The 19,550-nt window shown below is 35.0% G+C and overlaps 1 protein-coding gene across 1 annotated transcript in view; it reads right to left on the bottom strand.

Moving 5' to 3' along the window:
* Nucleotides 1–16,945: 16,945 nt before the first annotated feature.
* The window catches only part of LOC5565687 (protein disks lost), a 286,162-nt gene continuing 283,557 nt past the window's right edge, over nucleotides 16,946–19,550 (bottom strand). Inside the window, exon 12 of the mRNA XM_021844895.1 lies at nucleotides 16,946–17,452. Within this exon, the coding sequence (XP_021700587.1) occupies nucleotides 17,291–17,452 (162 nt within the window). The 3' untranslated portion in view covers nucleotides 16,946–17,290. The remainder of the gene's footprint in view (nucleotides 17,453–19,550) is intronic.

Raw genomic sequence — 19,550 nt, 5'->3', positions numbered from 1 at the left:
CAATTCAGTTTACTCTAAGCTTAGCGGCTTGGCTGTCGGCGCACAGTGGCTCAAAGCTGACCGAAAGTCAAAAATATAAATCAAAGCCATTCCTCAAAATTTCAAAAGCACGAATCTTGAGAACCAGACAGCGGTTCGAACGAACAGAAACCTAAAGCGGTTGGAAAGCACGTACAGGATAATGTGCTTAAGAGTACCAAGTGCATACCGGACGGTATCTAAAGAGGCCGTGTGCATCATAGCCGGGATGACGCCCATCGGGCTCATCATCAAGGAAGATGTTCAATGCTTCAACCAAAGGGGTACCAGAGGAGTCCGCGACACGTGTAAAGAGGAAACGCTCAGAATCTGGCAGCAGGAATGGGATAACTCCACTAAGGGTAGATGGACCCATCGACTAATACCAAATGTGTCAGATTGGTATGGTAGAAGCCATGGGGAAGTGAACTTCCACCTGACGCAGTTTCTGTCAGGACATGGTTGCTATGCCCTTCCCGAAGAAATACCGTAAGGTGGTTCCGGGGAGATGAGGGTCTGAGTCCAAGGGTCATGTCGATGCACTGTTCACCACTTGAGCAATTCTAAATGAATTGCTTATGCACAGTGCATAGGCTGGTTTTAGCGGGTCGTCGTTGGTGCGTCATCCCCGCATTCCCTGAGTTATCTTCTCAGGGGATCTGTTTGCAGATTTCCCCCTTGTAAAAAAAAAAAAAAAAAAAAAGACAGCGGTTCGAGTTGAACACTTGATCGATTGGTCAGGCGCTGGTGGTAGTTTAACCCGTGTGGGCCTGAGTTAAAGCAAAAATGCTAAAACCCTCACCGTTTGCGAATACTATACGGATTCAAACTGGTACACATATCTAGTTTCTAGAAGCTGTATTCAGATTTATTCCGGTGGGTCATTGGGTCAAGTCGAGTAAAAAAGGACTATTTGTTGGGACATGCTAAGTTTAATTTATTTATTTTCAGTGATAATGATTTTGATTTGCATAATATTCAACATTGAAGAGGTTTGCACCATTTAGAATGTACCGGATGTGGCCACTCGAACTTAATGCTCTGAAGAACTAGCTATAGTTCACTAAAATGAATTCCCATTCGAAACAAATCGGCTACTTTATCGTGAATTTGAGGCTTCCATGGAACCCAAAAATGGTCATTTGACCTTACAATCAAATGCAGGTCACATGGTTATCCAATTTAATCTTTTCTCAATTATCTGTGACTTGAAATTTGCCTATCTACAGGGGAATACAATCGTAGTAGTCTTTTTACCCACCGGAATAACTCCGACCACAGGATTATTCCCGAGACCCTTTGGCCAGTTTTAGAAACTAGATAGGGTAAATGATGGCTTCGGCACCCTGAGGGTATTTTCGGCAACACTAATTTATCGTCCTTGTTAAAATTTATCTACGGAACAAGAATTACCTTCAATGTACTCAACATGTTCCTTGAACTATAATCTTCCATATAAATCACATCCTTTACAAAAAATATTATATGACATGGGTTTTATTATTAAATGAAATAAATGCTTACGAAATTATCGTCATTCGTGAGCTGCCGAATAGAACAACAAAAAAAACAGCTTAAGAAAAACTAACCACTTCGAAAGGTCCAATTCTCCGCTCCAATGCCATTTTTTTCACAATATCTACGCACCGATCACTTATGCACAATTATACTTTCGATTGGTCTATAAAGCACTTGAAAATACTTAATTTTTATGCTTCAAATCACAAGTTAAAATTAATGAACTTTGTTTTCCTCGGCAATCACCTTTTATTACTGCACCAGGTTGCCAGAAAACCATATTCAATTGCGGTGTATTTATTATTCACGATTTAAATTCACAGAAAAGATCGAACACAACTAATAAATTTATTGGAATTAGGCAACAAAGCATGCATGGGTAATAATTGAGCCTTTCAATACCTTCCTTATTTGAAGTTTGTAGCGCATAAACTTCAATATACTGAGAAACATTTAAAATATACGTCTTTTAATATTTTGGCAACACTCCTGTTGTTCTACAGGCAATCAGTGGATGATGTAATGGTGTCAAGTCAAAAGTGAGTAGATTTGAAAAGAATCTATTCTGATTTTCTCATACACTGAGAACAATATGAACCTTAAAAATTACTGGCAAGGTTTGGATTTTAATCCGAATTAGCTGATCGAACCATATTCGGAGAGTGCTATTCATAAACCAAAAAAAAAAAATCGTGGGACATCGCAATCGGATTTTTTTAATAATACCATTCATTTCCTCGGTAATAACTTGGTGATAGAGCGTTCAAGAGTAGCAACCTTTACAGACCAAAACCATATCGAGCCATTCAGCTTGTCAGCGAATAGTTCAATTCACGGTGAAATTCTTGACCTTTCGCATTAAAAAAAAAATGTGCAAGTACCGTCGTTGGGGGTGAGATTTGGCCAAAAATGCGTAAGTTTTCAGTTATTTTCAAATATCTTTCGCAATTTGACTTGATATGTTCCGTTAAATATGAGAATACGTTGCAAATGCTGAACAAATAATTGAAATTCGATTATTTTCCTTTAAATAAGCCATTTAACGAGACAGTTGGTTGACGTTTTCTGGCGGACCGCTCATTGTTATTGTTTTCTAAACTAGAATTATATGTGAATGGCGCTGGTAACATTTTTGTTGGTGATGACATTTTCGTTCTCTTTCTGGCTATTTTTCTACGTGGTTACATGCCCTTACGCGCAATGGATTACCTGCTTTGCTTTTGTGCACAGTTGATTAGCAGAAGTTTTCTCGTTTCATTTTGTATGGGGAAAGGAATCTAACTACAATTTTTTCGTAAATAAAAGCATTAATCGAAAAAAAAACATTTGGTAGGTGTGATAGTCATTATCATCACGTACAACCGGTACCAAATATTTTTTCGAAAATAGTTCCCAATTTTGAGAAACAATTCGTTATATGTTTTTCGTTATACAAAAATTTTTCGCGTTATCTTTTAGCGATTTTTTGTGCTCAACATTAGGGTGCGGTTTATTTTTCAAAAGCTCTCAAAACCAAAAATTCGTTTGCTGTTATAAATTTAAATAACATTAGAAGAGAAACCTCAAAGTTTGAGCCAAAAATATTGAGATTTAGGGGTGGCGCAAGCGTCTTGAAGGTGAATTTTCAAGTTACAAAAATGGCCTTCAGTGAAGTAACATCGGTTATTTATAACCAATTTTGAAAATTTAGTTTTCAATAAAATTATGCTAAATTATATTCAAAACTAGTGGTCCCGGCAAATTTCGTCTTGCCATCAAGTAGGCCGTTGAAAAATGCTATGCAAGTCCCATGTAGAAATTGTCAGATTAGTTTTCTCCCGTTTTTCCCACTATTCCGAATACTTTCTTAATTCTTTTCTTCGCACAAACACGTCGGAGCTCTGGACGAATTCAACAGTGAAAGAATCATGCAAGTTCAATCACCCGTTCTCAAGCCATTTCGTGACATACAAACATCATTTCATTTTTATTTATGTAGATTAAATTTATGAAAATTTTGTACAACATCAAATTTGTCCTAAATCGAAACAAGTCTTTCTTAAAAGTAGTTTTCTCCAAATATTTCTTCATTTTACTGAAAAAATCATATTTATTTGACCATAACTTCATAAATACTCAACCGATTTTACACATTTGTACATGTTTCTGAAGCAAAAAATAATTGTTTACGAACTGTTCATACTACACATTTTTCTAAAAAATGGTTTTGGCTTAGTTTTGTAACAAAAACTACCCAAAAACATGATTTTTATAGAATTTATAGAAATATATTGCAACTAGTTTTGATTTTACATAAATTTGATGTTCTACAAAGTTTTCAAAGAAATATTTTTTAAGGTAATAGTGCTGAAATTACCGAAGCTATGGTGACTCCACTGAAGGCCATTTTTTATAACTTGAAAATTCACCTTCAAGACGCTTGCGCCACCTCTAAATCTTAATATTTTTGGCTCAAACTTTGAGGTTCCTCTACTAACATGATTCGAATTCATAAGAGTACACGAATTTTTGGTTCTGAGAACTTTTGAAAAATAAGCCGCACCCTAATAGACAGTAGCGCATGTGTGAATAGCGAATAGGAGCATGCATGTAACCCATTCAAACGCAACTCTGAAATTCAAGTAATCCGATAATCGCGTTCCGTGGATTTTTCTTGCAGAGCACAATATTATGAATCAATTAACCATGACGTCCCGCTGCAACTTCTAGGTTGGATTCGCACCTGCTGCAAGTTTAAAACCATGACATGGCAATTTATACAGCCGAAATGCTGCCATAATGAGATTGAATACAAAAACTATTCAAAAAAATAAATGAAAACGAAATTAGGTAGCGTCCATTTATGACAAAACGTTAATATGTACAATTTTCGACCATTCCCCCTCCGCAACGGTCTTTGTATGAAAAAAATAATAATAAATTTTGTGTTTGAGCCTACTTCCTCTTCCCCTAGAGCGTTACGTAATTTGCGGACGGTGCTTTAGTCTGCATAAAATTAGTGGCGTTTACTCTCCGCTATTCTATTTATACCTGCAATCATTTTCTCAGTGTAGTCTGTATTTTTCTGCATTGGCCCTTTCAACGAGTAGAAGATAATGAGTGACGTTTAATTTCAGAAATTGTCAACAAATACGAAATGTTACCAATACATAAACTAGTTTTTGCGCAGTTTTGGATTGCCGAAGTGAACATTTTTGTTGCCGACAATAGTAATTGCATTGCCGATAAAAGAACAAGTGCCTCGTGACTTTGGTGAGGAAAAATAGAAGATTAAGAGAACAAAATAGTGTTTTATGTATAATAATTAATAAACGAAGAGTGCTCAAGTGTAGTTCAGGTGTCTCCTGCTAATTGTTGTGCTCTATTGTTGCGTATAATTGCATTCTCAAAAGTTCAGCTGCTTAGGCTGCCGACAATACGTAAGTTCCCCTATGTGTACGAGTAAACTGACAAAAAATAGTTGAAATCCGTTAAGTATTTCCTGAGCGGTGAAAGTTTTAGTATGCTTTGTTTCACGCAGACCTATACTGTCCATAACTGCATATTTGTAACATTCGACAAAAGTAGGAATTGAGTAAATGGAATACTAAGTGTGCATTTCATGGCAATATGGGAGGAAACTAAAATTTCTAAAAATTACCAGGAACTGAAAAATGCTTTTTTCAAGGCTGAAATTTTGTACAACTCATATCGCATACTAGGTGGATTGTCAGAACATAATTCTGAGAGAAATTTCATTGCTATCACATTACGAAGCTCATTTATTATCTCAATGTGACTGTTATGCGGTTATAATTACCAATGTGACAAAATAACTTGGATTTTTTTTCGAATTTTCTAGAACAATCTCACAGGTTTCATTAAGTTCATCCAAAGTATTTATCATTTGATGACTCTCCATGGTATTAACTCCATTTTGTCAAAAATGTCGAATGTGACTGTTTTGGAGTTATGTGCAGTATACGGGTTAAACCAGTTCTGTCAAATGTACTAGAAATATCGCTAGGGTAAGTGTTCTCTTAGTTGTGGGTGTTCCTATAGTTGCGGTAGTGCGGTTTTCATTGATTTTATGACATTAGCCACAGAACCGACACTGCTAATCGACGTCTTGGCTTGTTGATACACGGAATAGTTGAAAAGAGCGTTCAAATTGCTTTAAAACTGATGAAATATCACTCAAATTGCTAAAACTTTTCTTACCTGTACCAATAGTTGCGGTAAAGTGTTCCTATAGTGGAGGATGCCATAAGAAAACAACGGATATCGCAACTATAGGAACACAAATTAAAAATACACCGCAACTAAAGGAACAGTGTACCAATTGTGGAGGTACTTCCCGTTACAACATTAACATGTACATTATTTGCGTTTCTTGAATTTAGGCGGTTAAATGAAGTTCAATCGTGCTTAGTATCTCCACTATTGGTACATCTACCCTATATTTTTATGTTTGGGCGACTACTTTCATTAAATTGACTCATGTTATGCCAAATAGTTAGCATTTTTGGACGTTTTGAGTGATTATTCTATTTTTTGCTTGTTTTGTACGGAGTGCGACCACTGTGCGACGGCGGGATCACACACCGCGAGCGATGCTCTTTTGGCCTTCGCACGCTCCGGTTCATCATCGAGTGGGTAAGAAGAGCAATACACAAGCAAGTGCCGGATGGATCATTCTGGGGCGTGTACTTAAGTACTTACAAACTCTGCTGGAGTCACACATTAAAACGAAACTTGCCAGAGAAGTCCAATTATCCCGGTACGCGTCCGTCGCGGCAATAATTTCTTCCTCGTCCACTCTGTGGTGATGTGAAGTGAGAACGTAGGGAAGAGGTAACTTGTATTAAGTACGTACGATACGAAGAGATGAACAGGCCTGTGGAAACAAATATCATTAATAATGATGTTTGACTTGAAGAAAATCAGTAACTCTAGCCACTTACTGTGAGCTTGCTACAAACTATTTTGATTTTAAGCGTAGGTCTTCCAATAATTCCTTCGAGTTTAGGCATGTTCCACTTGGGAAAATGGTGATCGATACATATTTTCTAAGCATAAAAAATATTTCGTAACTCTTGCCAGTCACAAGAGTGCTTTCGATAGGTCTTAGGTAGAGTTTTCAATTTTCCCGGGAATTGACTTCCCGGGAAACGGGAAATAAAATTATCATTTCCCGGGAATTCCAGGGATCCCGGGAAGTTCTTAAAACGTAAAAGTTATGCTAATTTGATGGAGTTTTTTGAAATAATGTCCTATTTTATGTATGTTTTATTTTAACCCATTGCATTTGCAGAATTGGTTCTCTCTTTTTATGAGTAATTTATTTCTTCTTCTTTCTGGCGTTACGTCTCCACTGGGACAAAGTCTGCTTTTCAACTTATGTTCAACTTATGTTCTTATGAGCACTTCCACTGTTATTAACTGAGAGCTTACTATGTCAATGACCATTTTTTGCATGCGTATATCGTGTGACAGGTACGATGATACTTATGCCCTGGGAAGTTGAGAAAATTTCCATTACGAAAAGATTCTCGACCGGTGGAATTCAAACCCACGACCCTCAGCTTGATCTTGCTGAATAGCCGCGCGTTTACCGCTACGGCTATCTGGGCCCCTAATATATTTATTTTTATTTTCATTTAATTTGTAATTTATTTATGTTCCTCCAAAAATATTTGCTTCGTTTTTTGCTAGGTTTTTTTTAACAAAAAAGTTTATAAAATTAAGCAAAATTATATGTGAAGGTATCGTATGAAGTTCAAATAATATTTACCAACATTAAATAAATCTTTACAAAACTAAAATAAAAAACAAACAAGAAGAAACCTTAAAAACTTTATAATTCTACTCAAACCATGAAATAGATTAAGTAGATGAAAAAACCGAATTTAGTACTATACCATTTAATTCCACTAGAGTTTGTATCCTTTGACAGATACGCGTATTTCGACCTCAAATGTAAGGTCGTCTTCAGTGTCGTGTACTAGACTCGACTACAGTTGAGGTCGAAATACGCGTATCTGTCAAAGGATACAAACTCTAGTGGAATTAAATGGTATAGTACTAAATTCGGTTTTTTCATCTACTTTTAGGCAGTGTTGTAAGCAATCACGGTAGTCGACACTTTTTGGCTAATATTCGGCAGCGCTTTCCTTGAACATTCTCAACACGAGCGATCAAACGAATGTCAAAAAGAAAAATGTCAATTGAATGCCACTGACCACGATAGCTTCGCTAGGAAACGTTACGGTTTTGTTTGTTTTTGTTTTGCTTTCACTGTATGCGTAACATAATAGACATAACAGGCAAGATCAAACTATTCATGTTGTTTATGATCCGATGTCTGAAATCTATGCAAAATTTATGATTTATGCAAATGTCATCTTGTCAGACGACTTTCAATTGACACTTTTTTGTGTTTGTCGAAGTTCATCCGAAAGCTCGTGTTGTGACTGCTGACCGTGGAAACGAAACGAACGTCGCACAAAGTATCGAATGTTTACAGCACTGCTTATATGTATTCTACTAAACAGCTCGAAGATTTATTATCATGAAATAGATTATTCGAAAATTTCTTTATATTGTATTGCCAACTAATTATCCCGGTAAACGTTATATTGCCAACCAGTAGGCAGTGAAGTAAGCCATGTAGAAATCACCTATAAAATGTCAGTGAAATACATCCCGTTTTCTTCCCTTTTTCGGTTAGTTTTCACCAATATTTTAAATCACAAACACATCGTATCTCTTCTAGTGAGGACATTGTTTGGTATGATATGAAAAGTAAATTGTGCGATAGTTTTTAACTGAATATACATGGTCCATTCTGTATTTAAATAGAGCTTCCCGGGAACTACAGAAATCCCGGGAAATACGGGAATCCCGGGAAATAGAAAATCATTTCCCGGGAAATCTCAATTCTCGGGAAATGTTCCCGGGATTGAAAACTCTAGTCTTAGGGTCTAGAAGTATATTGATGGTTTTTGTTTACGACATATACTCTTAACCCTTTATAAAAGTGAACAAGTTATTGTATAAATTTGTACGGATGTTCTTGCATCCCCATGGATTTTGTGGTATTTATTGGCCTTAGCAGTTGTATATTGGAGGTTCGTATTTTAGACATAGAAAAACAGAGTAACGCAAACCGGAGGCAAATTGATCAGTACATTTGAACATTAGTCTTCATACAAAAAGTGTAACACCGTCTACCCCATGAAGGAGTTAAAAATGTTCAAATTTTGCGTGATGCAATTATAAACGTTTCCTATCAGCCTACATAATTGATTTTGACAAAACAACATTCAACAATCGACAAAACAATCTTGAAGGGCGAAAATAGAAATTGACATTCTGCAGCTAAATTGGTTACTTTAGAACAGTGATTCCCATTGTGGTCGAATTCGCCCCCCTGGTGGCGATTTTTAGGCTCAAGGGGCGAAAATTTGTAAACCAGAATTTGGGGGGCGAAAAATCCAGAAAGGGGGCGGAAAGCCTAAGATTTTGATAGTCACAGATAACATTTAAAAAACAATATAGAGTTTTTTTGCAAATACCGTAATCCGGGGTATCATTGATCAGCGGGGTAACATTGATCGGAATGACTCATCTCGTAAAAAGTTCGTATCATCATTTATTGATGGAACATTTCCAAATCATGCATGGTGTTTCTCTTTCTCATATTCATAAGCTAATGAAAGTATAGATTTTTGCGAAAATTGCGTTTACCTTATGCGTAAATTTGTCATCTTTTCGAAATAATGATTTCAATGGGTAAGGATGACACTACCGAAGATTCATATCTCACATAAGTTCTACAAACGATATGAGCAAGGAAAATGCAATTGTTACTAAAAATGGCATCGCTGAAAACGATTCCGTTGTCAAAACTTTCATAAATATGCTCAATTAGGCAACATTAACGAATTACTGAAAAGAACATATAATTCCCTTAAGAAATTGCCTACCTTTAGGCGTATTCCGTGGTTCGAGGTGTTTTCAATTTTAAAATAACTCAAACAGTAAATGACTTGTAAGCGTTTGGCTTGCATATTCGGCGTCAGGGGTCATAATTTAAGTAAGTAACGACATTTTCAATACTACCGAACGTTGTTTACATAAGTGATCAATGTTACCCCATATCAGCTAAATAAAAAAATCACTTAAAACATTGTTTTAAACACGTTTAAATATTTCAAAAAAGAAAATGCAGTATATAGTCACGAGCTATGGTTGGCAGTACTTGTTTTAAAATATAAAATTTGCAACATTTGCATTTTCAAACGAAATATTTAAGAAACATTCAAAAAAAATGATCAATGTTACCCCGGATTACGGTACTCAATATTTTATATAAGGATTTTTTGTGTGGGAACTTTGAGGTTACGAATCTAATATTACTTTAATTGGCATCCAGCTTTTAACGAAAAAAATTTACAGTACCCATTTTAATGTTTCGGTTGCACTAGTTCTTATCATTTCCTATGGTACAAATCATTTAAGAGACAAATTTTGAAAAAAAAATAGCAGACAAAAATCAGGTTCCAACCGTTTGATGTCGGAGACAAATAACACTCTATTTAAAAATAGATTTGAAGAAATTATCAGAAATACGTCCGGTTTAAACTTTCAGGACGTCCGTGAAAATTTTAGTTTCTCTTAATGTTGGGAAAATACCTCATTTATTATTGCATTTAAAAATGAGTTGAAGAACATTCTGGATTTCCATAAATTTATTAAGGGTTTTGGTTTAGATAAAAAAAGCGTTCCCAGAAACGTCAAACGTTTATTTTTCACAATTTCTGAAAATTAATTCAGTAATTTTAGAAATAGCAGTATGAAATCACAATTAACGAATCATCCTCCAACTACGTCATAAGTTGGCACCTATGCATGTATAACATTCAAATAGTATAAACTGGGCTAAACTTGTATCGAAAACTGATTCAGTAGCTTGTAATGCACGTAAATTATTGTTATGGGTTATGGGAAAATATTTTTAAATATAAAAAATGGTTGTTGTATTATGATTATATGGGTATACGAGTCAAAGACATCTTTTTGGTGAACACCGCCTTACTAAAATGTTGAAATCACATATCAGGGGGGCGATTCCAGATAAATATTGGCCTCATGGGGCGAAAGTTGAAAAAGTTTGGGACGCACTGCTTTAGAACAAATCTATATAGGAATGAAAAATATAGTATGAAAAATGTGTCGAAACTCTTGTAAGGTACCGCGGGGCAAATGGGTAAATGGGGTAAGTGAAAATAATGTGTATATTTTACTGAATATGTGAATTAACGTTTCACAATCATGCGTAAACCGTTGAAGCGATTCAGAACATTACGGTAGGTAAGAGATTCATGAAATTTTTCAACCATTATTGCTTAATAGAGCAAAAGATTGTTAACCTGTTAACTGGTACTCCGTAACAAGTTGGTGGCGTGCAATCTTATTTTAATATTTTCAGTAGAAAAAAGTTGCGGAAAAAATATTCTGTACCACTTCTAAGTTGTCCCCTCTGACAGTTTTAAACTGCAATAAAAAAAAGTTTTAGAATTAATTCGACATAGACCTAAAAATAACTAAATTGAAACACCGTCAATTTTCCAATCACGTGGGGCAAGTGAAAAGTTTCTCATTAGAGATTGAATTTGTGTTTTCTCTCTAGGTAGCTATAAGTACACAAGGTTCGCAATTATCATAGAATAACAGAACGTGCTTATAATTTAAGAAACACTATACTAAAAGCGGTAAAAGCTATTATCATGGCCAAATCATGGAACTTCTCTCAAAATAAGGTTGCCAAATATTACGATATTAATATGTTTACTTCGGAAAGCCGTTTAAAAGGAAGACGTTGATTGGAAAGTTCCAATATAAGACAACGCACGGAAATCTCGTGGAATGTCTATGTAAAGCTAGTTCAAAACATAAAAATGGGGTATAGGTGTATCCACATAAAAAAGTTTCTAAATACTTTATTGAAGGATTCCGTTTGATTTCTATTGAAGAGTTATCCGACGTCATATCCGACTTTCTTAAAAACAAATAACGAGCGGTGGAAAATCTACAGAGCAGAAATGCAATCGCTGTCCCATGATGAACTAACATTGGGAATGTTGCAGTTATAATGTTGTCGAATCATTTCAACGAACATAACTGAACAGAAGAAAATTCAAGTAACAAGAATACAATTTTCTTTGTATACATGTTACTTATGTTATTGTTCGTTGAGACGCCTTAACAAATGTTAAAGGTAATAGAAATCGTGAATGTAACTGTTAGTTTTTGGATTTATTGTTCAAAACGATAAACTTTTTTTTTTAAATAAGGAGACTATTTTCAAAAACTTTTTCTGTACTTTTTTCTTCAATTTTACATAAAAATCAATTTCAGTATACTGCTTATATTTGGTGGGAGTCAAGCTAAAAATATACACGACCTCATATGTTTTAATTTAAGGTCTCTAGAATTTGAAGAATCCCAACTATGCAAAATCCATTACCCACTTGCCCCACGGTACTTTAACTAGTAAATTGTACATTTTTTTTGCTAAAATAAACTTTGAAAATACTCATAATACGCCTATAAGTAGGAAATGCATTCGATTTTAGAGGAATAAAGAGGTTTTGTAGGGGAAAACAATCAATCTAAGTCTGTATGTTTTTGAAGACGAGTTACGTAGGTTTTCCTTAAGCTAACTCAACGTTACAAATACTCATAACTTTCGTGTATAGCATCAGCATATTACTTAGTATTGTAAAATGGGGTATCCTTGGTAATGTGGGCAGTGCTGTTAAATGTCATATCATCATCGTTCCTTATGGAAAACGTCATCGAAAAATGTTTATCTCCATGACCTTTTCCGAAGTACTATCGGTTGGCAATATTTGCTTGCGATATATTTTGCATAGAAATGTGCGATAAGCATTTAAATTTTTCCAAAATTTTGACATTTAACAGCACTGAATGTGTGTAATGAAGATACTGCGGGACATACAACATACTAAACGAAATATCATTATTTATGTTAATCAGTTGAGTAAATTAAATGCAAAGGTAAAAAGCATTAGTATGACTCTTCATGTCAGAGCTGTTTTCATTAAAATCGAGAACATTTTAAGCTTTATTCCGTGGAGAATCAAAATCCGGACGGCACCAATATCTGGACACTCGAATATTATTCGTTATTTAGAGGTATTTATTTATATTTAAACCATTTTGAGCATTTACTACACTCAAACTGTGGAAGTGCTCAAAAAACTTTTTGTGATCCTTAAGCGATTGGATTTCAACTTCTAGTACCATTGCTGTCTCATGATTGACTATTGTTCCCTAAGCATATCAGAAGAGATGAACGTAACTTTTGGCAAGTGGTTGTGGTCACTCACACCAAAATAATAATGTTTGTTTCTAATTTTGCTCCAAACTGACCAGGACTCATGTAGACCGATTCTTTGCTGTATGATGGATTTATGGTACCACTATTGAGGTTTATGATCGTTACCTATATTTGGAACGTTTATTATTAAAATAACATAACTCTATTTTGAAAAAAAAAAAAAAAAATATGCTATTAATAATGAACTGTTTTAGGACAAAAACTTAACCGAAGTTAACCTCGAAAAGCTTGTGATATCATTATTTTTTGTGTTATACAAGCATATTATAGTTGGGAGAATTTATTTACAAAAACGTAATCAATAGTATATAGTATAGTATATATAATAATACATTTTTTGAACTGCAAAAAAGATTAAATAATAACTGAGACCACCTGATCAAGAGACGAAACCTGGCTACCACATACACAGCTAATGAAATGAAATGTTTTTTACCTTTTCGCCAGCTATGCCAATACATCATGGCTTTTCTTTAAATTCAAAATTCATAATCTTTGCAAGATCTGGACTTAAGTGATGACTCCTACAAACGGTTCAGCTTCTATTATCGGATGTTTACATGAAGAGCTCACAACATCTCAGGGAACCACTTCAATTGTGATGACATAAATTACTGGGGGTTCACATTAAGCTGCAAACAACACCTAAGTGTCTAAATAGGAGCAAACAATTGAAAATTCATAAGCTGTATGAACGATAAGATCTCTCTACAGCAGTCTAGGATCGCTACTATTACGTACGCAATCAAGCCATTTCAATTTGTCATTAAATTTAAAGCATCTAATCACCATAATAATGTTGGTAGTGAATGTATCAATTGAAAATTAAGTCCAATTATTAGAAACTAGCATTATACACTTAAAACCGATTATCTTAGGGTAGAGTAGAATTGTCCTTCTGATTTGTTTTGAATGCCTTCATATGGGGTAACAGTCGTGTTTTGGACCCCCTAAGGAAGTGATTTTGGGGGTTTGTCCGAATTAATTAATTGTAAAGCGTAACCAAGTCAAAAAACATGCCAAAATGTAGAGAAAAAAATCTTTTATTAGATAAAAATGCTCACACGGTCATGTATGATCCCAAAGAAATTCTTCGCTTTTAGTCCAGAAATTAGAGAAAAAAGTTGTTGTTTACATTTGAAAAAAATCGGATGGTTTCAATTTTTGTGTGTAACGTGTTGAAACCATTGCATGGATGTATCGATTAAATTGTAGTAGTTTACGCAACGAATTGTAGAATTATGATTTTTATAGCACGAGTCGTGCTTTTGTTCAACGAGGCTTGACGAGTTGGATAATTACGACGAGTGCTGTAGAAATCGAGTTCTGAAACGAGTTGCGTACAACATTTTTTGCAATTTCGTAGAAGACCACTTGAGGGGGTTATAAATTATATCGGATTGCATTCACCATTATTTTACAATTTCTGGAAAATTGTTTTGTTATAATTCATTACGCAACTCAAAACAATTGCGTAATGGGAAAGCGTTGGGTAATGAATCATTACGGCACTGATTTCAGTTGCGTATTCCCGCACTGCAAACTTCAGTGCAGGAAAGTAGGCCGTTTCATTACAGATTGACCTGATGAAAATCAGCCTATTATGTACGATGAGAAATTGCAGAAAATAGTAGTTCACGGAACAAGTTACAGAATGATGATTTTTACAGCTTGAGTCGTAAATTTATCCTACGAGGCTTGCCGAGTGCTGTAAAAATCGAATTCTGTAACGAGCTACGTACACTCCCGTGCATAAGTTTGGGTTCACCCTCTAAAAAACATACAAAAGTGTTCAGTCCATATCTCTGTGATTACACGTCCAATTGAAACTCTCTAAGCCGCATTCGAAAGACAAAGAGTTCGTATGTATTTATACAAAAATATTTTTTGAATTTTGTTTGCTAAATTTTTACTTGAAGTTGTGACATTTTTCAAAAAACACACTGAAAGAACATAGCTACTCATCATTGGATCGACCAAAATTTTAAAACAAGATGTCATTAGAATTGTAATCAATGTTCTTTGAAGAACACTCATGAATTTTTTGCGGAAAAATCTGAAAACTAGTCAAAATCAATGAAACAGTCATTGAAGTCATCGTGCAAAAGTTTGGGTTCACCCTTCAGTAAATCTCAGACCAATCATGTAATCATGTACGCGCCATTATTTGCGTTGAAAAAGCTATGAATTATTAAAATCGGTTGAAAAATGGCATAGATATTGACAAAAATGATTTGCGTGTGGCTCAGGTGAACCCTAAGTTTTGCACGATGACTAGGATGACTGTTTCTTTGATTTTGAGTAGTTTTTAGATTTTTCCGCAAAAATTTCGTGTGTGCACTTCAAAGAATATAAGATTACCATTCTAATGACACCTTGATTTATAATTTTGGTCGATCCAATGCTGCGGAAATTAGCTATGTTTTTTCAGTGTGTTTTTTGAAAAATGTCACAACTTTAAGTACAAATTTAGTATAAAAAATTGAAAAAATGTTTTTGGAAAAATACATACGAAGTAAGAATAACTCTTTGTCTTTTGAATGCGGCTTAGAGACTTTCACAGTGTAATCACAGAGATATGGACATTGGACATAACACTTTTGTATGTTTTTGAGAGGGTGAACCCAAACTTTTGCACGGGAGTGTACAACATTTTTTTGCAATTTCTCATCGTAATAGGCTGTTTTTCCTCACGCCAATCTGTCATGAAACGGCCTACTTTCCTGCACTGAAGTATGCAGTGCGGGAATAGTCATTACGCAACTGAAATCAGTACTGATTCATTACCCAACGTTTTTTCATTACGCAACTGTTTTGAGTAGCATTACACAACAATTTTTTATAAATTGTAAAATAATGGGGAATGCATTCTGATATAATTTATGATACCCTAAAGTGGTCTTCTACGAAATTGCAAAAAATGTTGTACGTAACTCGTTGCAGAACTCGATTTTTACAGCACTCGTCGTAATTATCCTACTCGGCAAGCCTCGTCGGATAAATTTACGACTCGTGCTGTAAAAATCATCATTCTGCAACTTGTTCCGTAAACTAATATTTGCAATTTCGTAGAAGACCACTTGAGGGTATCAGAAATTATATCGGAATGCATTCATCATTATTTTACAATTTCTAAAAACAGTTCTGAAAACCATTATCTTACAATTTCTCAAAACAGTTGCGTAATGAGAAAGCGTTGCGTAATGAATCATCACAGCACTGATTTCAGTTGCGTAATGACTATTCCCGCACTGCATACTTCAGTGCAGGAAAGTATGCCGTTTTATGACGGATTGGCGTGATGAAAAACAGCTTATTACGATGTGAAATTGCAAAATAGTAGTTTACGGAACAAGTTGCAGAACGATGACTTTTAGAGCACGAGCCGTAAATTTATCCTACGAGGCTTGCTAAGCCTATTACGATGAGAAATTGCAAAAAAAAAAAATCAGTTCAAATTACGACATATTCTATGTACAAACGGTTGATGCAAGTGCGAAATAGTCCTATATTTCCGAATGAATTGCGAATAGAGTTGGTCTTTTAATTTAAACTGGGAAATTTGTAGGAAGATAGCCCAGGGGGTCCAAAATATATTGGTTACTCTAGTATTTAGATGCTTAGCTTTCTTATTTCATAAAACCGAATCATTGCGATTTATTTGTAATTTCAAGGAAATTAGGAACGTTTCAAAAACATATATGAAAAATCCACAAGCTAAAATATTAGATTAGAAGATGAATAAATTACCCTAGATATGTTATAACTTTAAGTTGGTAGAACCATTAAAGGGGTAAAGAAGAGAAAAGTTTCGAACTGTGAGCATCTTTAGATGAGAGTCAGTTGGGGCGTAACGTCAGAAATAATATAACTGTTTCACAACTACAGGAAAATGTTACAGACTGTAGTAATCTAATCTTTTTGCGTACAGTTTCTCACGAAGTAGGATTGGATTTGCTAAATTTTTGAAGGTGATATATCGTCGGATGTAAAAATAACTGGTTGAGCAATGTGATGTCTTTTATTTTATCAGTATTATAAAACGTCAAAATTAACATAGTGTCAAGTGATGCGTTGAACATGTAACAAACTTTTAACTTTGTTGAAAAATTAATAATGTCAAAATGTTTAAGAAATGAAATGAAGCTAAACGAACAAAAAATAAAAAAGAAACTAAAACTTGCGTATAATTACGCCAAACATCAATATTTCCTAACGGTACAGATCCATTCAAACTTCTTCATACAGTAATACTTTACCCGTGTATTCATCGTCTCACCTACACCATTCGCGCCCTCTATTCTTCTGGTTGTGGAGTGGAATGGGAGTGCGGCAACACAACAACCATCAAAAGTCTTCGATATCCCGGGCTAAATCCGAGAGCATTTCCAGGAAGAGTTGCGAGTGCGAATCGTCCGCTTTCCGTCCGGGCAGGTGTCCTTGTGCCGCTGACTGATGGCCACCACGTAGGACGGCTTCCATCAACCGGGAAACGCGCTCCAGGGTGTGCTGCGGGGGATATAGATATAATTAAGTACGGATCATAATTAGCATAAATTAGCCTGTTACACTTCAGTGAACAGAAACGCAATCACGTCAGGCATAGGTATTAGCTGTTGGTGTTCTCTGACATGCATATACTAGGGTGGTACAAAACTATGGAATAATTAAAATTAAATCTTATTATACTAAGCTCATCATATACACGATTGTTGCCTGATTTGAGCTTTCAGGACTTTTTGTGCAAAAAAGGCACAAAGAACTTTAAGATGCTGAAAACTGTTCATACTTCCAAAGTATTCCTCTCTAACTCAATATTTCCATGAAACATTTCAAATATCGTTCATATGGTAATATTTTTTTTAAATTTAAACATCATGATAATGCTGATAGTATGATGAAGGTTAACGACCAATTCTAGGGTGAAAAAAAAAAATAGAATTTTGAAGACTGTTTGAAAAGTGTCACGTGTATAAAGTTGGACCACCCTTACATATTCTCTAACTCACATAAATATTTTAGCGTGGTAAAGCTCAGTAAATCTCATCTCAAGTGTCTTACAATGTCAGCACGGTTTACTTCATAGAGTTTACACATGCTGAGTTACCACTCATGTTGAATTACATGGCTCCCCTACTATACTGGTCAATTTTGCATTTAAGTTTCGTTGCGCTTTGGTCAGCCTGCTAAAATTAAGAAAGATTGAACTGAAATGTAAAGAATTTTGAACCGTAAAAGTTTGCTGAAATATGTGAAGTTCCAATACTTTCTAAATCCACAATATGTAAAAGTTATTTTGAAATTCCTAAAAACCGTTAGGGTTTCGCCAGAAGCCAACCGGTCTTCTTCCTCTTCTTCTTTCTGGCGTTATGTCCTTACTGAGACAAAACCTGTTTCTCAGCTTAATGTTCTTATAAGTTTTTCCACAGTGGTTCCAAACATTTTTCAAGAAAAGTAAAATCGATTCTTCTAAATTAAAATTAACATTTCACACCAGCAAATTCATTCATTTATCAGTATTAAAATAAAACCGCGTCAACAATTCCACGTCATACAACTCGGTTCGCAACAGCCTCCCATCCTCGACTGCGGCCCACACACGCCAGATCTTGCAGCACCTGATCAGCCCACCGGAATCTATGACAAAAGGTCGAAAGTCAAAAGGTCGAAAAGACAGAAGATCGAAAGACAAAAGGTCGAAAGGACAAAAGGTCGAAGAACAAAAAAGGAGGGACAAAAGGTCGAAAATCTATTTTCAAAGAAGGAAAAATTTCCCACCATGAAAATCATTTTCGACCTTTTGTCCTTTCGACCTTTTGTCTTTCGACCTTTTGTCCTTTCGATGTTTTGTCTTTCGACCTTTTGTCAATAAACCATTGTGTACTATAGTGTCTTCGGGAAAGTTTTTCCATAAAATAATCGCTATTATATGAAAGTGTCAATTTGGTCATTAATCCACCTAAAAGTGAGAACAAAATATTATTTTTCGTATTTATGAATTTAAAAATAAACTTTATTCGGGAAAGTTGTAGGTAATATTAAAAGAAACAACTTTGCTGAAGACATCGCATATCTTTCAATTTCAATGTACATTTGTGGAGTTTTTCGTGGAACGCCCCTAAAAATCGCTTTTTTTATCATAACTTGGGTGGATGATTTTGTACAGTTTTCAATTGTTCTAGTGTTATTTATTATTTAAAAAAACGCATAATTTTCTCGAAAAGAGCATATTTTTATCTCTCATACTTTTCGAGTTATAGAAGGTTATATAAAATTTTGCACCTTTTTCACACTAAAAATCATTAGGTTGCGCACATTTCCGCAGTCAGAATCTTGCACATCCAATGGCTTGAAACTAATACTATGAAATATAGAGAAAGCCACTTTTAGCCTGCTTTAGCCTGACGGTCAAAAGAAAGTCTGAAAAAAGGATTAATTACATGCATTTATAATTTACATTATTCACAATACCTTGTACTGGATGGTCTTGAATATCTGGCAGCCCTGTATCGAATCTTATGCAATCGAATCAACAATGTAATAAATGAACAACAGATAAGAATAATCTGTTCAGATGGGTTTATCACAGACAAACAGATAAAATATG

The sequence above is a fragment of the Aedes aegypti genome, chromosome 2 (genome assembly GCF_002204515.2).
Source record: "Aedes aegypti strain LVP_AGWG chromosome 2, AaegL5.0 Primary Assembly, whole genome shotgun sequence".
Lineage (NCBI taxonomy): Eukaryota > Metazoa > Arthropoda > Insecta > Diptera > Culicidae > Aedes > Aedes aegypti.
This window is presented reverse-complemented; position numbering and strand designations above follow the sequence as displayed.